Source organism: Oenanthe melanoleuca, chromosome 5 (assembly GCF_029582105.1).
Source record: "Oenanthe melanoleuca isolate GR-GAL-2019-014 chromosome 5, OMel1.0, whole genome shotgun sequence".
Lineage (NCBI taxonomy): Eukaryota > Metazoa > Chordata > Aves > Passeriformes > Muscicapidae > Oenanthe > Oenanthe melanoleuca.
This window is the reverse complement of record NC_079339.1, coordinates 15,585,579-15,610,580: the sequence shown is the minus strand read 5'-3', so window position 1 is coordinate 15,610,580 and position 25,002 is coordinate 15,585,579. Positions and strand designations below refer to the sequence as shown.

The window sequence follows — 25,002 nt, the reverse complement described above, 5'->3', positions numbered from 1 at the left end:
GACAAATTGCTTGAAGTGGTTCGAAAGATGAAGAAATATGACTCACTTCCAGAAGGAACTGTTTTTGCTGGGCTGGACTGAGAGTAGCATTGTGTCTTAGGCATGTACATGGCTGGCATTGGGGCTTTAGTGGCATCCACAGGGGTGGGCTGACACTCAGGAAACTGTGTGATGGGCATGCAGAGCAGGTGTGCCTCATGAGCAGGAGCATCAGGGAGCTCTGCGAGCAGAGGATGCACTTGTTTATCTGCAGTGCAGGTTTGCACATAATATTTCCACCCGGTGGTACTAACATAAGGATTCCTGTCATGCTCTTGACAGAAAAAATTCTGCAAAGCACCTTTGTCTAGGCAAGCAGAAACTGCCTGAATGGTTCAGAGCAGTGCTGTATTTAATTAAACACTGTAGAGGATGGGGTAAACGTGTTCAGAGACTAACAAGCTGCTAGCAGAAGCCTCCTCTGCCCCCCAAGTTATCATCACTTAGCTCCCCCAAAGCCTGAGGGTTTAGTGTTGTTTATCAACACTTCCCCTGCGAAACACAGCTCTGTGTACCCTTATTTGTCACACAGGCAGCATTCTCTTCCCAGTGTTTTTCTTTCACTAACTCCTTGCAGCAACGAGCGATTTCACTGAATTAATCTGTGGCTGTTGACGACATCGGGTGTTTTATTTCAGACCATCTTTCCTCTCCATGCGTCACTGCCTGCTGAAACCAGGGTTGCTGTAGCATGTAGGAGAGCTGAGAGATGTTCTTCGTGTGCAGCTCCATGGCATGTCCCTGCCCCACGGTGCCAAGGGCACAGGTCCTTGCCGCCTGGCCAGGTATGCAGCTCTGGAAGCCTGTTTTGGCCCAGGTGCGTGTCTGAGCAGGACCCGGCTCTCACTAATTGCTGGCTGCCTTCACACAGACCAGAGTCTGAATTTTCCAAAGCCCTGCTTCCATCCACATCCATTGGGGACAGGAATGCAAGTTCACCTGGAAACCGCCTTTCCCTTTTAAGTGAGCACATTTTTGAGCGGGTTAGGTATTTCCCATCTCTAAGATGTCACATTTTTTCCACCGGCTCCGCAGGCAGCGCCAGGAGTTTCAGCGAAAGCCTAAATCCATCAGCGCACCAGGAAGCGCAGGAAGCCAAACAGCGAAGCCTCTCATCCCATTTTCAGCAGAGGGGTCAGAGCTGTGCCCTGTGGCGCGACGATGGATTTACCGGCATCCCCGCAGCGCCGGCACAGGAAGGCGCTCGCAGACGCGCTCCATCCCCGGCGCCCCCAGCCGCGCACGGATCCCGCCCTGGCGCGGGGGCTCTTCCTTCCCCTCGTCCCTCTGCCACCTCCGAGGACGATGGGCGAGCCAGGCTGTCCCGCACATGCCGGGGCCGGTGGCAGGGTGGCACAAAGCCGGCATTGTGCGCGCTCCGCCGCCCTGAGAGGCGAGCTAATTGTCTTTCCCAGCTCGGAGCAACAATTTGCTGGCAGCCAGGCTTGTGTCATTATATAACTGGAGATAGTCCGACTTGTAAACGGATCTCCAGAACGTCTCTCTTCCCTTATTTTGGAAAAACAATAAACTCGGGGCTGGCTGACACCTTGATGCTGCTTGCAAGGTCTCTCCCTTAAAGGAAAAAATTCGTCCAAAGTATCACCTTCTCTTATCCGAGGCAAGGCACTAGGGAAATCCCAGGAAAGGCAGGAGCTTTAAAAATAAACCTGGCGATCTGCAGAGTTCCTTCAGCTGCACCTCATGCCATGCAGCAGGCTTTCCTCCGGCTGGGAAGGGAGCTGCGCAGGGAAGGCTTGCGATGATAAACCTGGAGGGGCCCGGAGAGCTAAAGAGGAGGAATTTGATTCCATGCTCACTTTCCCTCCTTCCCAGCTCTATTCTATGCTAACCAGCTGGCTATAAGCAGGTGAGATAAAGACAAAAGCCATCCTCACCTACTTCAATTTACATTTCTATGCGTGACTTCCAGGATGGTGAGAGATGCCCAAAGGCATCTTCTCTCAGTGATTGCCAGACTTGAAGCTGAACGGCATCATGTTGTCACGGTCACTTTTGCTCCTTAAGCTCCCTTTTCCCTTCCCATCATGGTTGCTCTGCACTGGTGCCTGTATCCTCTTTGGGAAAGAAAAGAAACTGCTCTCCCTTTCTGAGTTTCATCTTTCTGTGCTTCTGCACATGCTAATATTGGTGGACAAAATTTATTCTCTGAAAAACTGTTTCTCACTGGCTGCAGGAAGCAAATTAATCTTCAAGTTAACTTCGGTGGTGGGCTCCCCAAACAGCCATTTTGGTGACTGTGCCTGAAACAGGAAACGAGGATGGGGTGTCATTATTTATTAGGCTGGAAATGCTGGATTTTCTGTGTGAAGACCAAAAAGACTGGGAGGAAAGGGCTGCTAGAGCCTGCTCAGAGCCTGCCTGAAAGCAGATGTCTGCACAAGGACTGCACCTGAGTATCCTAGCCCCAGAAATGCCTTGTAATGATTCCTCCTTGTCACACCTTCCCTCTGCTCTCCATGCTAAGCCTGTTTCACTCTCCTGCCTCACTTTCCCTGGGCCTCCAAAGCTCTGATCATCACATCCCTCCCCCAGAAAGAGGAGAGAAAAAAACTGGGAGACTGCTGCTCTATTCTAACTTGGCAGCTGCTAACTCTGTGCATCCATCTTCCTCCACTCCTCTCTCCCCCACTGTTTGATTCGATTTCATAAATAAATACCCTGCGTATTGACGTCAGCGTGGGCCTTGAGAAATAATACTCCTGCCGCTCTCTCTGCCACACACGGGGAACAGAGGGGACAGGGAGGAGGAACAGAAGCAACAACGTCTTGGAAGATGAAGTCTTAATATTCCCTTAATTGCCGTCCTCCCTTTTCAGCCATGCCCCAGCTGCGAAGAAAACAAAGATTACTGTTATCAGTGTGCCCTTCTGGCTTGAGACAACCAAGTATCCAAAAGGACAATCAAGTATCCAAAATTCCTGTTCCTGGTGATTTGTTTTCAGTAAGGGGGGATAATAGGGAGAAATCTGTCCTAGAAGCTGGAGGGGTAAACACCAGAGGTTTCTGTGCTTCTCACATGGAGCTTAAGAAAAGTGTGCCCAAAATGCTGTCACCTTGGTGAAATGAAGGAGCTGGTTCCTCCATCCAGGGAGAGAAGACAAAAGAAAAGGTTGCCACTTAAACAGGTGTGACCACAGGTGGCTTCATCTTGTATTTAGGAAGTGGTTTCTACCAGCCAGAAGTGATAAGTCACCTGGGCCATTGCCAGTAGAGGCAATGAGATGAGAAACTTGGATGCTTTGGGGGAAGATGTCTATTAATAAATTATTTTTAAATAATATTTGTTTGCAATGACAGCTTTGTAATAAGCTCCCTGGCTCTTGACTGCCTTTCTTAATCAGTTCCTTTCAAGTTTGACACAGCTGAAGGATGAGGTCTTGTACAGAAGGAGCACGACCTTCATTTAAACAAGCTGGTGGGGGGACAGGGAGGCAAAGAGACTGTGCCAGTACTTCTGCCGTGGAAAGGCATACAAATACAATGTTTTACATTGTAATCATTGGTGTCATTTCACCTCAGGGACTTAAAATCGTGAACTATGCTTTTTCTTAACTGGCCAACAAAGAAGCACAAGCATGCTCAAGAGCAAGATGCGAGAGCATTGAAAAGCCATCATAAACTGAATTAATTCTTAGTAATTTTGAAAAGTGGAACAGGTGGTCACTGCTGGTGACAAGATGCAAGTTCTGCTCTTACCTCAGTTGCTCTACCACTATTTGAATGGTGTCTTTTTCCATCTAAAACTGTGCTGAATACTTTCTGGTCAGAGCTGTGTGTCATGTTGCCCTTTGCAGAACGCACACAAAGAAGGATGTTCTACCATGGGGCTCTCCTCTGATCACTGTTGCATGCTGTGCTTGTCCTGGAAACCCCGACCCAGAGCTGCAAGCAGCCAGGTGGAGACCAGAACAGCCCATTTTGCACGGCAAGTTTGACCTCCCATGCTGCCCAAGTCAAAAAACACCCTGGTTCCGAAATTTCCTGCCTTCAGGCTATTGCTGGTCCCTGAGCCAGAGCCTGGCAGGTTGGAAACCTCAGCTTTCAGCCTGCTGCTGGCAGGTACAAGAAGAAGGCAGGGAAAGAGGCTCTCTCAGAGCTCTCTGCAAACCCTGACATGATTTTAATGAGCAAGTGCATTCCTTGGGTCGCGCACAGCTGGGAGCGCAGCAGCGAGGCAGGCCAAGATTCCTGTGAGGACTTGTGCCTTTCCAGCAGGTTGAAGTTATGTCTGCACACTGCCTGCTGGCAGCCAGAGCATCCCTGGGGGAGGGAGAGGCAATGCTGGCACCTTGGTGGCAATGGAGACCCCTCCTAGGACGTGGGATCTGTTTATCTCTGAGAGCCAGACCTCCCCCTTTGTCTGTGCTGGGAGTGGTGGAATTGCTGTGCTACCCCAGCCTCGGGGTAGTTTATGACTCACCTGCTCTTTAGAAAACAAATAAAGTGGAAGGGGGGAAAGTTATCAGCTGATTGTTAAAAATGCTTTGCTTTATTGATGCTGTGTTACAGATGAAAAGCACAAAAGGTGCAGAAAGCGTCTGAGTCTTGCCTACTGCTGAGTGCGCAGTGAAATAATCCGTGGTACAACTGTACCTTTCTCAGGTCTCCTCACAGCCTTGTACAAATCAGTGGATAATTATAGATGCAACAAAGAAAACAGGCGATTTTAGTGAACAACAAACATGTTTTTCCCCTTTATTTAATGCAGTGAGGTACATCACTGAAAGACTTCTGAGAAAAGGCAGGATTGAAGGGATGAAGCTGCTCTAAGATACAGAGGAACCAGTTTGGAGGCTCAGTTTGTTGTGATGGCACTATTGCAATTCACTGAAAGCTAGGTAACAACTCAACTGCATTCTGGATTAAAAAAAAAAAAAAAAAAAAAAAAAAAAAAAAAAAAAAAAAAAAAAAAGAACTCTAAGAAATAATGTGAAATGGGGAAGGAAAGGGAAATGTACCTGTTGGTTAGTGGTGTTTTTTCTCCTGTGTCTCCCTCTATCCACACAAATCCAGAGACACTGGTCTCTATGCATTGAACATACTGTGGCCAGTTCCACACAGTAAGTTGAGCTTTCCCTCTTTCCCAGTATCCCTCCGTGTATCACCTGGTAAAATGCTCTCCAAAGAGATGTTTTATGCAAAAACACATTTGCCCTTTGCTGCCTGCAGAGCTACATGATAATGCTGAGACCCAGGGGCCAGAGCTGGGGCTGGGCTAGGATGTAGGCTTAGCTTTCCCAGTTTTTCCTAAGTCTCTAAGCAGAATTTAGGACTCCTCTGCTGAAATATGCTTTGCCTCCCCACCCTCTTGCATGTCAGCAGAGCAGTGGGTGGAGGTCCCAGACCAGCTGGGCTGGACGTGGAGGTGCATTAAAGCTCAGACATGCCAGTTGTGCCTCCCCAGGGATCACTGCTGCAGCCTCCCATGCTCCTGCAATCCAGCAGCTGAGCACTCAGAGCTGTGCCTGCACATGGAGGCATCAATAAAAAACCAGTTCCAATTCTGCCCGTCCCTCTGAGAAAACATGGCAGGCTTGGGTTTGTTCTCTAACCTGCTGTCTGAGATCCCCAGGATGAGCCCATGACTTACCTGCCACCTTGCAAAGAGCCTTTGCAGGTGACAGAAGATACTTGAGACAAAGCCAAGGCTCAGTTTCATCCGGACCCCCCTCCCCGCCAGGATGATGCTCAGAGGCAGCTTCTGCCTCTCTTTGCAAGTAAAGGCAGACCTTGACAAGCCAAAAGGCACATTTTGAAATCTCTTGATATCCAAAGAAATGAGCTGCTCTGCTCTGGCCCCATGGTGACTCCTGACAGGATAAGGCAAAACAGAGTTTATGAAGGGCCTGGAAACATCATCATCACCCTTATGCTGCTTCCAGCTTTGCTGCTTTCCTTCCTGGGGAATGCAGCAAGATATTTGCTGAAGATCTTGTTGCTTTTTAATCAGCTCTAAATACCCTACAACACAGTGGGTTATACAGCAAAGAGCAGAAAGGGACCAAAGCTCCCAAAAGCAAAATTTCCATCAGTGATAACCAGAAGCCACAATGAAATCAGTCCTCTCTCTTCACAGGAACACATTTTAATGTGAAGGAAACTTGTGCCAGGTCTTGGAATCAGAAAGGCTGACACATCCTTTCTCCACCTGCAATAAAGTACATGTCCAGAGGAAGCAGTCAGCCCTATATCTGTACAAATCCCTCCCTGACCAACCCAAAAAAAAAATCCAAAAAGAAAAACAGTGTGAAAATTTGTTGTTGTTGCTTATTGCAAATTTTTAAAAGAAATTTGTTTTAAAAATGCGTTTCCAAGGGTCTAAATCAGCAATTCCAATTTTGAGGTGGAAGACCTTTTCCAGCTGAAGTCATCTGGGGCAGGAGGTTGTGCTTGGTGAGGTCCCTTGCCCCGCAGCACGACAGAGCCCTGGGCCATGCCAGTGGGGCTGCACAGCCATTGTGCTGTCAGACTGATTACCAGGTTAGGGATGCTTGGGCACTGTTCTACCCACAGCTGCTCTACTACCAAACTGGAATTACCTCCTATTTGCAGTGGTGCATGATGTTTGTATGTGATGAAAAGCAGATCTCTGGGATTCCTAGAAACATAAAGAGAAGCTGTATCTACCCCAAGAACCCAGAGATCCAACTATGAGGAAACCTAACCTAATCATAACAGTTCTTTGTTCTTTTTTGCCATCTTCAGTTCTCACCCAGCTTTAAGGTCCCTGGGAACAGCCCAAACTGGCAAAAGCTAAACAAATTCCATCAGCTGCTGGGAAACAACCCTAGACCTCACCAAGAACCACTGGGAGGATGACTGGGGATTTCAGGGGGGCACCTGCCACAGGACTGAGGTTCCACCTTGTGTTTAAGGGTACTGCAGGCTCTCTTGCAGTTTTGAATTCTGAAAGAGGAGCTGCAGTGCACTCTGTTCCTCCACAGGGAGTGGCTCTTGGTGTGGCCTTCTTCCCACCCAACTCTCGCCCCAGGAGCAAAAATAAATGAAAAGTAAAAGAAAAAGTCAGGCTTCATATTCTGGATGGATATTTATTTGCTTAACAGGTTTTCTTTTTTATTTTTTTTTAATTTTTTTCTTTTTTGGTACAAAGCATCCAGGAAAGCTTTTACTTCTCTTTTTAAAAAATAAAAACTAAGTTTTTTTTTAAAAAAAGACACATGAAAAGGAAAAAAAAAAAAAAAAAGTCAATTATTTGCAATTTCTCTGTTTTTTTTCTGCCTTCCCACCCCACCCACTTCCCTTTCCCCCTCCCTAATTTGGACTGATTTTCATTCTTTTCCATATATATTTAATAAAATAAATAAAGGATTTTCTTTGTCGTGTATTGCAGTGCCATTTTTTTAAACAAAGGCTTCATGGCTCAACATTGCAAGGTAATAACAAACAAAAGGATTATACATTAAAATCCTCCCCCTCTCAAGACTCCCCCTAGCCCTCCCCTCCAAACCACGAAATAGAATACAATTCAAGTAGTCTTTTTTTTTTTATGTTTTAAATGTATGGATATATAAGACAAAGCAAGTACAGAACTGGTTAACAGAGTGTCCCCATTTTATTAGCAAGTGAGAGTATATTAGGGAGATGTAATTGATTCCCCCCCTTTTACGGTTCCTAGACAGATAATATATATTATTTTAAACCCAACCTATTTTACAGCCCTCTGCCCACCTCTCAAACCCATCTGCCCACCGAGCCTCCAGCCAGAGACTCACCTGTGCCCCCCTCCCGTGCAGCAGCCCCGGGGCAGGGACGCCAGGGTCCGGCCAGAAGGATGCAAAGGGCAAGAGAAGGAAAAGGAGATGGCAGCCGTGGAGCTGCTGCTCCTGCAGGGGCTTGGTGGGAGGGCTGCCTGCCCACCTGCTGGCTGGACCATCAGCACTCCAGCAAGGACAGGGAAGAGCACAATTCCCCGTGGTTTGGGGAGCCAAGCTCCAGGGGGTGGCCAAGGGGTCCGTGCAGAAGCAGGGCCTTGAGTTCTAACCGGCAACACCTTCACCATTCAGAATAGTTTGTCTCCAGAACAGTTCCCTTTTAGTCTAAGTTGCGGTGGTTGTGTTGTTTTTGTTGTTTTTTTTTTTTTTTAAACAAAACAAAAAAAGAAAAGGATGCGTGTCGATGTATTCTGTGTGTGCGTGCATCTGTGTACATGAGTAACAGCCAACTAGCTCAGATGGTCATGACCAAGCTATATTTCAGAAGAGAAAAGAAACACATTTATCACACTTTTCCTAAAACGAAAAGCTAAAATTTCAAGTTCAGTATTCGCTATCTTGTCCTTCCCTCCCCACCCTCCCTTGCTATTTCTGGGTTTTTTCCCTTCCAACTTACTTTAGCACCATAACACATTTTAAACATTACAATCCCTCTTCAGATACTACACAAAATGTCCCATAAAAATAGTGCTTTTTTGCCAAAAAAGTTATATAATATATTATATATATAAATCAACTAAATCCGTGGCAAATGTGCAATGCAGACGCCTCCTCCATTTAAAGTGAGCATCAGCTCACTTTTTTTTCTTTTTTTTCTTCTTTCCCCTTTCCTTTTCCTTCTCTCTTTCTTGCTTTCTCTCTCCTCTTCCTCTCTTTCTCCCGTCATCGGTGATTTCAAAAAAGGTGCAAGTCGATTTGGAATCTTGTAATGAAGCACACACACAAAAACGCAGATGGGGGCTCCTCGGAACTTCTTCTCAGGTACGTTTTTCTTTTAAAGGTGCAAAAGAAAGTTATAAAAATAAGAAAAACCAAAAGAGAAAAAAAAAAAAAACAAAAAAAAGAAGAAAAAAAGTGGGGGTGGGAATGAGGCAAAAAAAATTTTACCCCTCAATGTTTCTCCCTGTTCTATTGTTTTTTTCACTTTATTGTCAAGAAAGACACGGAATGGACGCTTCTCGAGAAAAAAAAAAAAAAAAAAAAAAAAAAAATTTAACTTCATATCCTTTTTTCCTCTTGCTCTTTCTTTTGTCTTCTGGCGTTGGCACCGGGGATGTCACGCAGCGCCCGGCAGCAAAAAAAGTTCAAGTGCCAAACAGTCCCTTTGCAAGTACAGGTTTGGAAATACCGGGGGGCGCGGGGGAACGGAACAGGCGTGGGAAACGAAACAACCCTCCCCCCCACCCCGAAAGGAAGATGCCGTGGGAGCGGTGCCACGGCCGCCGCCGTGCCCTCCTTGCCGTGTCAGTTGTTGGGTTGGGGCCGGAGCGGCGCCAGGGCGCCCCGCCGCCCCGCTCCTCGGCTCAGCGGCCCTGGGGACGGAGGGGCTCGGGGGCGGGAATCGCCAGTCCTCCCGCCCTCCCCCAGGAGATCAAAAATCGAGACGGCCGGTCAGGGTTCATTTCTGGGGGCCGGCCGCCGCCGGGGGCCTCTGGCTGGGCAGGGAGATGAGGGGACGGTGCAGCGCCTTGGCTTCCTCGGCCGCCTGCAGCCCCTCCGCCTGCCACCGGTACCGGCGAGCCCGCAGGATGTTGGGCGCGTCCCGCTGCCGCCGCTGGGAGCTCTTCTTCTGCCACACGTCGTACTTGGAGTACTTGCCGTGAGAGGGCTTCTGGAAGCTCTCCTGCAAGGAGGGGGACAGCAGTATTAGCCTCCACTCGAGCCTGCCCGCTCTCCAGATGGGGATTCCCTTCTTGGACCTCCATCCCTCCCATGGAAATATTGCCTCATCCCTGGAAACGGCTGCAAAAAGGCTGGACAGGGCTCTGAGCAACCTGATCCAGTCGATGCTTATTGCGGGGCAGTTGCACTAGATGACCTTTAAAGGTCACTTCCAGCCCAGCCCATGCTATGACTCTGTGACCCAGCCCACCTCTGGGTCCCCACCTTACTAAGAGCTGACTTTTGGCAGGCTGCTTGGCACGCCTTGCCAACGGTGGCTGTCTCTCAAAAGCTCCGCTGAAACATCAGACCTTGCAGCTGGGGTTTGCCCTCTCCACCCACGGCCTTCCTGTCTTCTCCCTCTCTCTTTACTTCAGAGGAGGGCCACCATCCCTGTGCAGCCTGCTCACCTTGCTGAGTGCTGGCAGGCCCGCCAGGGAGGTGGCAGAGAGGTCCCGCTCCGACTTGACGGACTTGGCGCAGTACGTTTCCAGCAGAGCCAGGTCGCAGCTCCGGAAGCAGCACTCCTCCACGATCCCCCGGTTGATCCGCCGGTTATTTCGTCCCACTGGCCTACCTGCAACAGCAGAGACCCTGGCATTAGCCACCAACCTGTGCTGGACCTTCTCCCCAAATCCTTGTAGGCATCCCTCCCCCACCAGAGACTGGGGGGCTCCACATCCTTCACACACAGCAGCGCTTCTCCCAGGCCAGCTGACACGCACCCACAAACCAGCCAAGGCTCAAGCTAAAACTTCCCCAGACAAACGCTGCTGATGCCAACACAGCCTCCAGCAGCAGTCTAAAGGCACTTTAAATGATGGGAGTTTATCTCCCTCCTCTATCTCTGCCCTTCTCAGGCATGGCTGGGTGAGGAACTCAAGCCCAGCCTGACCACCAGCGCTGCGCCGATTACTGCGACCGTCTCCGATGTTGATCCTGGCAGGCGAATTTTATTAGAAAGAAGCAGCACAGCATTGTGGCTGCCAACCTTCCTCGGCCGGATCAACACTCAGGCAGGTGAAGCGAACCAAGGCGGCTAAATTTTACCAGATGGGACAGCTCTGAGACAGCTGCAGAAAGAATACAGGCTCCCACACCCGCCAAGAATAGCTATTAAACTTAATCTTTTAATAAGGGCTCCTCTCCCATTTCTGCCTGAAGAAGGATGCAAAAGCCCATGTCTGGTGCAGCAATGACCAAGTGCATTTCATATCGCGGCTTAATGATGGCTAAAGTGCTCCAGGGGAAAAGCTTACATCACTTTTGCCATGTTTCCTCCCCTTCTTGAAATAAAAGAGACGGGTAAAGCTGAACTTCTGATGCAAAGAAAACTTGCTCAGGAATTGTGCCTTCCAGAATGTAAACTGGCCCAAAACAAATGGATTTTCTCCATGCTTTTGCACGTAACATGCTCTTGTGCTGTTGTGGGATTTGCAGCCAGGTTTCTGCACAGTGCCACGAGCACCCCTTCCCAGCACAAGGTGCTCTGAAGGAGGGAAACAGAGGCCAGCAACAGTGGGGCTTGCAAACAGGATCCAGTATCACATCCCAGCCAGGAGGTTTTGGGCATAGGGAAAACTGAGAGCAAGTGGTGTAAGTGCAATGCCTAACACTGCTGACTATGGCATGCTGAGCCCTCACCTCCCAGCTGGCCTGCAGGAACACACACGACTGTCCACACTAGCCCTGTGCATGATCCATGAGGATCCATGATTCTCACCCCTGCACTCCTGATGAAGCAGACACTCAAGTGTTAGGCCTTGGTGAAGACCTAAGGCTGGCTTACATGGAGCTGACCACTTTCCCTGGAGGGCATCCCACTCTGGATGCCCACCCAAAGTGCAAAGCACAGTTCTCTATGTGTACAGCACAACCCCACATGTGAGAAGCAGCCCCAGGTGTGCAGTACAGATGATGCAGTCCTGTGCATTCAATGCAGCCCCACATGTGCAATGCAGACATGCATATTCAACACAGTTCTCCATGCACAACAGAGCACTGTGTGCACAGTGCTGACATGCAAAACACCACGAAAATGCCTCGCTGCTGCCTCTGTAATAGCCCTGGCATCAGGGCTATACCTGCTCTCTGTTAAAATCAGTCGTGTTCCCATAGCCAGGAGCCCTCTGGTGCATTTCCACCATGCTCAGAGGTCACACAAACACAGCATCAGTGTGCTGCTTGGTGGGGCAGCTGATGCATACCATGAGACCTGCCTTTGGGAGCCATTTCAAATGGTTTATTTTCCACATTTGTCCCTCTTGTGCCACCACCTTCCTTTTTGTTTTCTCCAGAAGAATTTCAGGCACAGCCTTTAACCAGCCCCACAGGGAGGTGAGAGGGATGGTTCCCCCTAGGTAAAGGTTCATGGAAGGGAACACTGTTAGGGGTTCAATTTTCTGTCTTGTGGTCAATAAACAGACTGGATTGGACCCTCCCCTGAAAGGAGGGCAGATGTACGGGCTGCTCACAGCTCAAGTGATGCCAGAGTAGGCAACCTGGGTGGTGATGCCAAAGGAGACAGGGCCAGGACCAGCTGCATGTATTCTCTGTGCATGCAATGCCCAGTGAGATCCGTGGGAGAGGTGCACTCCACCAACACCCTGCACCAGACTTGGCCCCTGCTCAGCTCCTATCAATCCCAGTGCACAACTCAATCTATGGCAGGCTGCTGAAGCATTAAGCTGTTCCACAAAGGCATCCTGATATGGGCAGAAGGAGAGTTTAGAAGGGAAAGAGAAAAAATTCAAGTCACCCCCTCTTGCTAGCACATCCCCTAAGGGCTAAATTCACACTCCCGCTGAACAGAAGGTTGCACAAGTGATGACACACATGGTTTGAGGAGAAGTTGAGGTTTTCGAAGGTTACATATCTCCTCTCAAAAACAGAAGTTTCCCACTTGCAGTTATGTGTTTGTTTGGAAAGAAGAGGGGAGGAGAAAAACAATGAGGAAAGCGGGGCTATATTCACCGCTGTGCCTTCAAGGCAATTTTTGGCTAGGGTACACACGGGGAGATCATGTCAGTGTGTGTTTGCAAATGCCAGGTGTGACAGGGCCTCTTCCTCCCTGAGAGCTGCCCCTGCCTGGCCACCAGGCACACGTGTGGCCCCCAGCCCCAGTGTGCTGCCCTTCCTCTCCTGCATGGAGCTGCTGCAAGCCGCTCCCCTGCCGGCACCGCTGCCAGCTCCACCGTGGCTCTCCGATGGGGCACGTTTCCCATTACATAATTGTCCGTACGGACCTCGCCAAATGCCACTACAGCCCTCCGGGGGAGAGTTACTTTAGGAAAAAAAACAAGCAAACATAACAAACAGGGATTTAGTCTCAGAAAGTACCTGGAAACGACAGGACATTGCTGGCAAACAGCAGTATTGCTGCTGACCTGGATTGGGAAGAGGGTTTGTTCTGTAACACGATTTACACAGGGACTAAAGGTTGAATTTCCTGGCTTTTGCCCATGGGTGGCATCTCTCTGCAGCGCCACCGCCGAGCCCAGGGAGGGCTTTGCCACGCTGTCCCTTGCCCACAGGGGAGAACTGCGTGGGCAGCAGGCTGCGGCATCGCCGGGGCACGCGAGCCACTTCCCATCGCAGCAGCGACCGCTTCCTCCGAGGAAACGCGCTTCCTCCCGGCCCTCAATGAATGGCCAGGCTCCCTTTCTCCCTAAGCTGTGCCTCACCAAAGCCTTCCACAGCGCTGCTGCGGGGACGAGCCCCGGGATGCACAGAGCTGCGGTGCAAAGCCCGGCAGCGCGAAGCCCTGCAGCTGCCTGGGGCTATTCCTGCCTAGCTATGGGCTCTCCTGGCAGGGCATCCCAGGAGTGGCACAAAGCCAGACGCCTTCCTGGGAGAGCCCAGAGGCCACGTACCTGCAGCTCAGCTATGCCACTGCGCCGTGGGGAACAGGAGGGTCCCTTCCCTGGCATGAACACCCCACAGCTCCCGGCTGCCCGCTCTCACCGGGGCCAGCAGATGCTGCAGGGAGGGGTGCGCGGTGCTGGTGCCACCCTGGCTGGGTCCCCTCTCCTCCGGTCGATCAGGCGGCCAGCCGAGTGGAAGGGGACTTTGGGTGTAAACAGTCCCCGTGCCCCTGTCGCAGGAATGTTGGGAGCAACAAGGGGGCCTTTGTGCAGCACCGGGCCCCGTCCCAGTGCCCCCGGCCTGGCCCTCCCCCACCCCGGCACCGCACTTTCCCCCCGGCTTTTTCCTAGTATTATTCGGAGGAGCGGCGGGTGCGCAAGAATGTGCCCCGTCAGCACAAGCGGCTGCAAAGAGCTAAATTCTTATCAGCTGTTGGAAAGGAGGAAACAGGAGCTGTTGTTTACAGAGAAGTCGGCCGCCTCTCCCCCTGCAGCCCCTTCTCCCTCCCTGCCAGCGCTGCCTGACAGCAGCTTCGGGGCTGAGGCTTCCTCCCGACCTGCCCTGCTTTCCACTGCAGCCTGGGCTCAGCATCCCTCCCTGCGCCGTGCCGCTGTCCCTGGGTGGGTTCTGGGGAGCAGGGCTACCCCCCTGCCATGGAACCACCACCTTGACAGCAGCTGCTGCCCAAGCCAAAAGCCTTGAAAGGCACAGAGAGGAGGCGTCACCAGTGCAGAGCAAAGCGTGCTCAGACTCAGCTATCTGTAGCTTGCCATGGGATGGATACAGAGCTGGCATCACCATGTCCCATGGCTGGGTAAGCTCAGTGCTGCCAGCCCTACCCCTGTTAGTGCAGCTCTTCTGCAGCCCCAGCTCTTGGAGGCAGTTTCAACATTCCCAGTCCCAAGCACCTGCCAGCTGTGGTGCCTCCCAGGACACCATCCATACATGCATCCCCCTGGCACTGGTGCAAAGATTGTTGTATCTCACAGCCAGCTGTGCCAGCAAAGTGTTGCAAGAATGCAGAGCACCTTAAGTTCTTAAATATATGCTTCAGCAAAAGAAGCAGCAATAATGGGTTTTCATTCTATTCTTGGTCTTTCCAATATTACCAGTCAGATGCTTCAAAAACCCTTGTCCAGCAAGCAGGCCCTCAGGTATGCACAGGACAAGGCTGCCCAGGTCATTTATTTTCTGTGTGAACAGCTGCTTTAGCACAGGCTAGTCACACATCCCATGCTGTGAGGTGCTCAATGCAAACCCAGGCCCGGTTTTAAGAGGTAAACCCACGATGGTACAACATAATTGTGTCCTATTGCACCTACATGGTGACAACATGTGGGTTTATGAGTGAAGATGAACATGGTCAGAAATAATAATTTATGAGGTGGAGGTAGAGGGGGAAAAAATAACTTAAATGGGGATGTCCAAAACCTTCATCAAGTAGAGGCACTGCCCAAACGTCGTCAGCCCTGCATGGCACAGGCTGGTCAGATGCTGAAAGGGTTAAAATATTGGACTATGCTTCATCCCCAGTACCTGGGCTCATCAGAAATATTCAAAAAGGTGAAGTGGGGAAGGGGGATAGGAGAGCACAAAAAGAAATAAGGCAAGAACCCCCTTGCAGCACCCGACTGGCCACTTGGCACCAAGAGACTTGTCTGTCTTCAAAAGTGTTTTTATTTTGGCCTGGGCAGCTGGGTTATTTGAGGTGAAAGGAGGTCAGTTTGACCTTAAAACAAAAGCCCCATTCCCTTTTATCCCCAGAGAGAGGGAGGAGGGAAGAGAAAACAGGGAGGGAGACAGATGCTCCTTTACATATAGAGGGAGAAGAGCTGTGAGCAGGAGAGGCACTTGCCTCCTTGCCATGCTGGTAAAGGGGAGATGAAAAGAGGAAGGACAGCTGACATGCAAACTCTCCCTGCTTGGCTCCATCACAGCAAGGACATGCACCCAGAACACCCCAAAAGTGCTGCCTGCCCACAGTGCCCAGGGAGCCACGAGGAGATCCTGCTGCTCAGCTGGGATGGGGCAGGGGAATTGCCCCCAGAGAGCTGCAAAGCCACCTGCAGCCTGATCACCCGCCCAAAACTGAACCTGAAACCCTTCCCAACCTGAACTCTGCTGTGGCTGGGTGTGGGATCCCTGCACCTCTCTCTACCCATCATCAGCAGGCAGCAGGAGACATGTCTGGTAAAGCATCCAGGTTGGGAAGGGACATCCAGACTGGAAAAGGACATCCAAAGTAATTTCCTAACTTTGCAGCATCCCATTGTTCCCTGCACAGGCAGACTGGAATGAGAGGGAGGCTGGGTCTCAACTCCACTCCTCCAAAAAAACACCCTGTTTACTTGAAAGTGACTTTTTAATTCCTTTTCCCAAGGCAGAGGCAAGACTGCCAAATGCACCGTGCAAAGCTGGTATCTCCATCCTCTTCCCCCCCATTTGGTTTTGTATCTTTCCTGCAGTTAGTCACCCTGTGGCTCAGTCCTCAGTGGGGAGCAAGACACATTGTTTTCCCACTCCCAAGCAGAGCAGGGGACCAAAACACCAAAACAAGGTATCACACACTCGAGGCACATTTGCCCATAGATTACTGAGCATCCATTGTCACAGGTTTACTCCTCATCCTCCCTGTTTACCAGCTAATCCATCTTACTGCCAATGGTCCAAAGACCCAAAGCATCCTGCTGGAAAGCCTACTGCAGTCAGCTGGTCTGAAGCCATCTGCACGCTGCACACAGCAGCAGTGCTGCATTTTTTGCACTAGGGGTAGGACATCACTCTTCAGCAACAAGTTCACCAGTGGTAGCTGGGAGGTCACGAAGCTGTGCCACAAAGTTTTGGGAGCAGCCTAGAAAGTGCTGCTATACCAAAGCAACGCCTGCTCTGGGAAGGGAGAGTGCTCAGCTTCCTCTCAGGATGCAACGCTTAGGCAGCAAAGTTTCAAAATAAACCAGGACCCAATCTCAGCAGAGCACTGCAGACATCCTCATTATTGTAAAGCCTTGCCCTATCACTGGTGAACCAGCCACATATGTTCCCCCAGGACATTCTGCTTTCCTGAGCATCACACACAGGACCCAGCTTCCCCATGGCACCACACAGTCCCCAAAGCCAGCGCCAAGTCACCCTGAGCGTGTCCATCTCCTTGCCGCCCTCCCGGCCTACTGCCACATAAAGGGAATGATGGAAAGCACCAGGCTGGGGCCCCCCTGTGCTGTGTGTCCCTGCACTTACTGAAGTAGAAGCCCCTGTCCCCGCAGACGAACTGCAGCGTGTCCACCAGCTCCCCGCCGCACAGGGTCTCCGCCGTGCCGTAGGCGGCGGCCGAGTCCAGCGCGTAGCCGAGGAACGCCAGCAGCAGCAGCAGCATCCGCCTGGCCACGCACATCCTGGGCACCTGGGGACAGGGGACAGAGCACAGCGTTAGCACAGAGCCCCTCTGCCACCTCCCCCCGTGCTCGGCCCGCCAAGCACACAGCGTTTGCATTGAAGCGCTTTTTCCACTGGAAAATCCCACTTCAGCCCGCCTCTAACAGGCCCTGCTCTTTCAACAGTGCAATTTCATTATTTTTATTTTTCCCCCCCTTTTAAAATTATGATCAGTAGGTGGTTTTGGTTTTTTTTCCCCCTCTCTTTTCCTGTCTGAAAACATGCCCATGCAAAGCGAAATCAAGCTTCAACCTGTCCTAGAGCCGCTTTTGAGGAAAGCTGGGAAGAACAGCTTTGTCCCAGGCATGTGACAGAGATGAGGCTCAAGCAATCAAGAGGCTGATTGCACAAGCTCTGTTTGCTGACAGAGTTGGGACTGAGAAGGCATCCCTCAGGAATAATGTGGTCCCATGGGAAACACACCTGAGGCATCACTAGGCAGGGTAAAGGCAGTGTCAGACAGTGCAGAGCATTAAAAGAGAAACTCCCTGGACATTTGCTAACTAGCCCAAAGACTCAGCTCCAGCAAACAGCTTACCTCCCTGTCAGCCTCTGCAAGTGTAAAGCAAAGTGCTATTGCCCCACTGGGCAAAGCCCAGGGCATTATATTCCCTCAGTGATGAGCCCCACAGTACACATGCAGCCAAATAATGCTGAGTTTTGACCAGACAGGTAAGCTCAAAACAGCAAACAGTGGGTTGCAACCCTAATCTCAAGCAGAGCATCCTCTCTCCTTGCTAATATTCAACCAAGACACCAGGTTTCACATCCAGCTTTCATCACCATAGCATCTGAGCAACTCGAGAATAATATCAGTTAATGAATATTACCTCACCCCCCCGGGATGCTCGGAGATGGAGCCGAAGCCCAGGATAGATTAAATGACTCGCCCAAGGTCGCAGGGGAAGTCTGCAGCGCAGCCAGGAAATTAGCCCAGCTCCCCAGAGGCCCTGCTATGGTCCTGCCAGCAATAAAGACACCCTTGCTCCCCAATTTTTAGTAGCACGTAGCTCAAATTGTCACCGCTGGAAATGCATCGTGCTTACAAGTCATGAGCTCTACTGAGCAGCAGGAGGATCAGCAGCAGGAAAAGCCACAACAGAAGTTCCAGGGTCTGGGTGGGCTGTGGGGGATGTTCCTCCTGCTCCAGTTTTGACTGCCATAGTACTCTCAGCCTGTCCTGGCAAAGATCAGCAAGACTGGCAAAAGCCCTCCAAAGCTCTGGACAAGAGATGCAGCAGCTCCAGGAACAAACTGGTGTCAAATCAGCCAGTGATGGGATCAAGACCAGCTTTTCAAGCACCAATGGTCCCTCCAGCACACTACAGGGGCTTTGTTCTGTAATACAGTAGGAGCAGAGGGATGACAGCAGGCTCTGACACCATGCTGCCATGTGGCAGTATTTTACCACCAGCACTTTTTCACCTGGATTTTTTTTTATCAAGTGGCCCACAGGTGTTTAACTGGGTCTCTCCAACATGAGCACAGCATCACTTTCACTGCTGGAGTCATGGCCCTGGTGCTGCAGCATCAGGAGCCAGATCTCCAGCTGACAACAGACCAGCCACCCTGCTCCTATCCCTTTTCAGCCCTTTATTTTACATGCAGATGCCAATTGCTGGTGCTCCCAGGTCTCAGGCAGTGCCAGCGCTCATTTCCAGGGTGACAGATTTGCTACCAGCCAGTGCTGCTGTCAGAGGCACTCATATGGGACTTCAGGACATCCACAGGATCCCATGTCCCAAGTCAGGCTCATGCTGGCTGTGGGCACTGTGGCTAATGAGCAGACTGCATGCTGGCCTCCCCAAGCAGACAGAAAGGGGTTGATTGGTGGCACAGGTGACAAACACCATTTTCCCTCCACATTCAGTCTAAAGAGAAGAGTGAGATGCTCTGAAGCAAAGGCAGAGTGAGATTTTGTCAGCAGGTGATATTTGATGCTGGGGAGACCTGATACCTTCTGTGGAAAAACACTTGTGCTCCTCAGAAAATACCTGCTCCTGCACAAGCTGCACTGCAAGCCCCTGGCAGCCTTCCCTGCCTCCACTGCAAGCTCTTCCCAGGTGCCCCCACACCCCATAACTCCAGCCAGGAAAAGCCCCTGGAGCAGCAGGAACAGGAAGAGCCCCAGCGCTGTCACCCAGGGCACGGCTAACGTGGAGGTGTGAAATGCAACTGAGTGCACCTTTGCCACACACCAGCCACCAGCCCTTCCCTCTGCTGTCACCTTGGCCTCTCCCTGCTCCTTCCAATAGCTGTGTAATGAGAAACCAGGCAGCAAAGCAAAGAGCATCTTTATTTACTACCCAGTGCTGCAGTTTCTCTCCAGCTTGATGGAGCTGCAACCCAGCCCAACCCCATAAGCCCTGCCATCTCTCCTTGGCCCTACTGCCTCTGCTAATGAAAAGCCCCCAGACTTCACACAAAGGCTACAGAGGCTCCTGGGCTACCATCACTGGCTCAACATGTCCCAGTAACCTTCCTATGGAGCCTTCCCTCACAGGCAGGGATGAGCAGACCCATGCAGGAGAGCTCACACCTGCCTTGCCGTGGCTGCCAGAGCAGGTGCTACTCCCCAAAACAGGATGCCATGGCACAGCTGGGTACCTGCAACCCACCACACCAGCTGCACAGCTTGCAAGAACTGAATGGATGCTCAGCATGATGAGTCTAAACCCTGTGGATAACTCCAAGACTTCATTCTCCACTAAAAATATGGCACAGCACAGCTTTTGGGTTCTAGTCCCAAGCATGAGAACAGGCATCTGAGGACAGACAGCTGAGACAGTCTCCTCAGCTGTTGAACAGGAGAAAACTCACCAATGGTTGAAAGAGCCTTCATATTTTATTAGAAAGCCTCTCTTACATGAAATGGAACAGGAATAAGGCAGCACAAGGGAAGTGGGCCACTTCCCTAAAGGACAACAAGGTCCTGTCTCTGCTAGAAGAGAGGCTACAGCTACCACTGTCCCAGTCTTGCTAAAGCAGGTTCAACCAGCCATGCTGACTGCTGTTGTTCCTCATGTGCCCAGGGAGAGCTCAAAGGCTTTAGGATGCAGTGGGAATGGCAGCAAGAGACATGCCAGATGCCCAAAAAGCACCAAATTCCTCCTAAGGAGGGCTTGGACCCCACACACTGTGCAAAAGGGTGATGGAAGAGGGATTTCTTGTTTGCACAGGTGACCTGTACCATCCTGGGAATCACATCTGGAGCTCCTCTGAATAACCCACATCTGAAGCAGCATTATCAATGCAGAACAGGTTCAGACTAGCACACACTGCTGGCCTCTCCCTCCCTGGAGAGGGTCTGCTTTGCTCTCCATCCTTCATGCCCCTCTCATGCCTTTCCTGGTACACCCAGCACCCCACACAAAGCCAGGCTGCCACTGGAACCAGCTCAGCCAGAAGCTGCCATGTGCAGGATGCTCCTGCCTTGGAACCCCTGTGTGTTCCTGCCTTGCAGCACATGTCACTGCCAGGGACCCCCAAACACCTCAGAGCAGCAGAGGTGCAACAGAGAGGGCTCTCTCTGATGCTGTGCTGTGCTGGGAGTGAGCCCCAGGTCTGCAGGGGAGTCACCCTCCCACCCCAGGCTGTTAAAGGATTTTTCAGGATCTGCTGCTGAATCAGCTGGACCGACAGTTTCTGTCCAGCTGCTGGGGAGTCAGGGGCCAAGAGGCCACAATGTGCTAAAAGTCCCACTTGCCAAGTCTCAGAGTACAGCTCAGGCATCCCTTGTATCCAGGCTTGTGCTGAGCAAACCAAACCATGATGCCTCTTGGGCAACAAATATCTCCCCAAAACAGAGACAAAACCTCCTGTCTGACCTAATTCCTTCTTCAGTCTGGCCTTCATTGCAATTTAATATGAACAGAACAACGTAGGAGGGAATTGACAGATGGCCCAGTCTGTAAAATTTGGATTTGGACAGCAAAAAGAAAAAAAAAAAAAACCCAAAAATTTTGCTTCTTTGTGGAGCAGTGCAGCACTTAAAAGGGAGCATGGCAAAAGAAAAGTCATCAGCCCCAACCCAGTGGCACATGCCAGAGGGGAAAACCCCAGTTTACACATCCCAGCATCCCTCACACTCCACCCCTCAAAAAAAAAAAAAAAAAAAAAAAAAAAAAAAAACCAAACAAGCAAACAAACAAAAAAAAAAAAAAAACAGACTGATGTTTCACTACTCTGAGGATTGCCTGTGAGAGATGCTGAACATCTGCCTCTCTGCATTGCTCCTCTCCCTGGACAGCCCCAGGAGCGTGGGGAGCTGGCCCGGCTCTGAGTGGCAATCCCGAAGGAGCAGGATGTGGGCATGTGCCAGCCTCACAAGTGCCAAGGGAATGCCAGCCCTGCCCACAGGGCAACCCAACCTCACCAGGGCGCTGGGCCATGATGCCCCGAGGTGCCAAGGAGCAAAGGGATAATGGAAGCCAGCAGGAGAGGCAGGTGCCTTGGCAGCTGGAAACCACCCAGGAGCTGCAGAAGCACGGAGATGAGGTGCCCAGCAGTACCTGAAGGCAGAGGAATCACCTCATACCATGCCACAGAAGAGCCTCTCTTTTCATCTGGAAGAGAAAGGAGATTTCCAGCCACCCACATCTTGGAAGAAGTAAGCTCCAAAATACAAAACTTTTGACCACTGAGTTGTCAGGCAAATAAAAATAACTCAGGAGGACCAGGGGTTTTGCTGTTTAGCTCAGGCTTGAAAAAAAATAAAATACCTTCTGACTCTTGGCACCTGGCTCGCATGACATTCATATGGCTGAGGTTGGCAATACTGCTGCTATTTTTAGCCCTCACTTTTTTTGTCTTCACTGCTCCTCCCCATCAGCAGCCTGCTCTGCCCCACACCGGGGGTCACCTTTGTGCCTCCCATCCTGAGATCCCTGAGGGGCACCTGCCTCCTCTGCCTTGGGACAGGGGCTGGGGCAGGCAGGGAGGTGCTGCCCACACCCTGTGTCTGTATGTGCTGCAGGAGAACTACTGTGCCTGTGGAAAAATCAAGCTGAAAAAGGTGAATGGGGTATTCAGTACCATTTACTCACCCCACTGGGGAGTAAGAGCGTATTGCATAAATTTTGGTATGCAGCCCAGAAATATTTGATTTATTATATTTAAAAAAAAAAGGAAATGCAATCTTGCTTAACTCTTCTAAAGACAGCTGGCAGGACCCAGTGAAGGGATTTAAGTCCGTTTTAGTAGCCTCACTTAACTCCTTTCTTTATTGTTCCTCTCTCCTTTCTGCATTCCCTTCCAAAACCTGGAGTATATCAGGGAAAGTTAACAGCAAGTTAAGCTGTTAAATCAGGAACTGTGGTGACTGGAGTCTATTGGCAAGTGATATTCCCACAACACGTTGAACTTGCTTTATGTCTTGGCAGAGCAGCTTTAACCCTTTCAGAGCCGGGCTGTAAGGCCAAGGCAGACTTCCTCCCCTGGTGCCCCCCACCTCTCCTGACCCCTCGCACAACCGTGCCGAGGGCGGCCGATATCGCCTTCCCCACTCAGCAGCTTTTAAAAGCAAAGAGAATCCAAAGAAGGATCGGAGAGGTCAGCCCCAGGACATGAGCTGGGAGAGGGTGGGCCACTTACAGTGCTCGTATGCACTGCTGGAAACACACCAACTCCTCGGTCCCTCTAAAAATAAGACCTCACCTGCTGTGTTTGCTTTATTTAAAAAAAGGAAAGTACAGAAATGCTTTTCTCTGGTGCTCTTTGAGGCAAGCTGGGCTCGTGCTGAAGCCTATAGGAATCAAGGGGGAGACACACACTGACAACTCCGGGCTGGCTGGTCAAAGCAGCAGCCCTCCAGCCAGGCTGAAATAAAGATCACCTGTCAGACAGAGCGCTGGGACACACACGCAGACACATTTTGGCTCTCAAATTTCATGCGGTGGTGGGAGGGGACCCGCGGTGTCAAATCTTTTATCCCTTAATGAATTTTCACAGGAGCTGGGATAGCCCCTTTGAAAGGCTGAGTGAACTTGTGTGGGTGTCAACAACACGGAGCAAGATTTACAGCTCTGACCCATTCACCCCCACCAAAATTGTCAAGTTGGGTCCAGAACAGCACAGTGGAACTCAAATCAGAAGTGTCAGTCAGTTTTATACCTCCAGATGTCCTTAGCACAAAGTCATCCTTAACAAAACCCCACGACCCAGGCTCCTCAACTCCACTCTAAATCAAGGCAAGAGGAGGAATAAAAATCCCAACACTTTGAACCCTGCAAAGTAAAAGGGAAAAAAAAAAAAAAAAAGCCACCCACATACACACAGAGCCTGACAATAAACAAACCCAAAGAAAAACAGGTCTCAGCCTCCCAAGCACATCCGAGTATTTGGAAGAAAACTACAGATTCTGTATAGGAAGCCTGGGTTGAAAGCAGAGGCTCTCCCTAGGTGTCTGTTTAAAACCACCCACACAAACCTTGTTTTTACACTTGATTGCTCCACACCACCCTAGCGAGACCTGGCGTATCAGCAGCGCTGCTGAAGTACCCCTGGCTGGAGGCGAGGCAGCCACATCTGCTGGTACAGTTACGCTAAATCCGAGTTCCCTCATGTGCCCCAATTCCTACTGCTCAACAGAGTGCTAAAACCTTTCCAAGTCGCGCTCTTAAAACAATTACTGTAGGGAAAAGCAACTGGGAAGGAACAAGAAGAAAAAAAAATAATAATAAAAAAAAAAAAATCACAGAAAGTCTAAGGCTGCCCGCCAACCATTAACTCTCACTCCATTTTGGCTTCACTTTCTTGTTTTTCCTGTCTGTATTTTTATCCCTCCCGAGACCAAACACGCCGCAGTGTTTTGCGGAGGGACAGTTTAAGAACCTCGCCGGTCTCGGGAGCGGCGGCGGTGCCGTCCCCGCGCGTCTCCCCACGGAGGGAGCTCCGCGGGCAGCCGGGGCCGCGCAGCGCCGGTGACCTCGCATAGCCCGGCCCGGCCCCCGCCGCTCCCCACGCGGGACCCGCCGGCACAGCCCGGGGCAGCATCCCTGCCGGCACATCCCGGCGGCGGGAGCGCCCCGGGATACCCGCGCCCCACGGCAGCGGGGCCGCCCCGCCGGCCGGGCTGGCCCGGAGCTCGGGGTCCCTCTAGTGACACGCGTGGGGACGGCGGCAGCGCGGCTCTGCCCGGGATGGCTCAGCGGTGCCCGGCTCGGCTCTGCCCGGCTCGGCACGGCTCTGCCGGGGACCCCACCGTGCTCTGCCCGCCGAGGGGCAGCGCGGAGCGGCGCTTACCTTGGCGCTGCCGCTGCTGCTCTCAACTTCTTGCGGCGGCGGCGGGCCGGGGAGGAAGGCGGGCTGCCGGCAGCGCTCATCCGTGTGTGCCCCGGCGCTTGACATGCTGCTCTCCTGCCCTGGCAGCGATCGCGGCTTTGGCTTGCCTTCCCCGCGCCCCGGCACGTTCTCCTCGCCTTGCTTTTTTGGTGTGTCAAGTCCCTGCTGGATTTTGTCTGAAGGATGTTATTTTGTTACGATCAGGTATTCTGTTATTCTAGAGAAAGAGCGATCGAGCGCTTTCCTTTCCTCTCCTTTTTCCTTTTTTTTTTTTTTTTTTCCTGGGTTGTTTTTAGCCTTTTTTTTTTTTTCTTCCCTTCTCTTTCTCTCCTGCTTTGGCTGCCCCTTGGGTGGCTCTCACTTTTGTGTTTACTGAGTGCGTCCCTTTGGTCGGGGCGAAGGGGCCGGCTGCCTCGCTGCCCGCTGCTCCCGGCTGCTGCCCCACGAGCGAGGAGACAAGCAGGGCGCTCGGGCTTTTATACCTTTTATACCCCCCCAATGGGCATGCTCTCCCGGCGAGCACCAGCCCGGCCACGCAGCCAATAATGTTGCAGAGCGGTCTAACCCCCTCTCTTCCCTCCCTCCCTTCCTTTCTTCCCTCCTTCTCCCTCGTAACCCTCCGGAGTCCAGCTCGGGAGGGAAGAGGGGACAGAAAGTTTCTGCCGCACGCTTTCTTTGCGCGCTGCTGCCCGGGCTGGAGGCTTTACCCCGTCTGCCGGCCCCGGGTGGGAGGGTGGCTAGGCGCAGG

The 25,002-nt window shown here is 51.4% G+C and overlaps 1 protein-coding gene across 1 annotated transcript; it reads right to left on the bottom strand.

Annotated features, from left to right (window-relative positions):
* Positions 1-7,098: 7,098 nt before the first annotated feature.
* IGF2 (insulin like growth factor 2) lies at positions 7,099-24,733 on the bottom strand. Its single transcript, XM_056493395.1, is given in 5 exon segments — positions 7,099-9,438; positions 9,441-9,639; positions 10,088-10,254; positions 16,779-16,941; positions 24,216-24,733. Coding segments are annotated over 5 exon segments (753 nt in total). The 5' UTR covers positions 24,321-24,733; the 3' UTR covers positions 7,099-9,319.
* Positions 24,734-25,002: the final 269 nt, after the last annotated feature.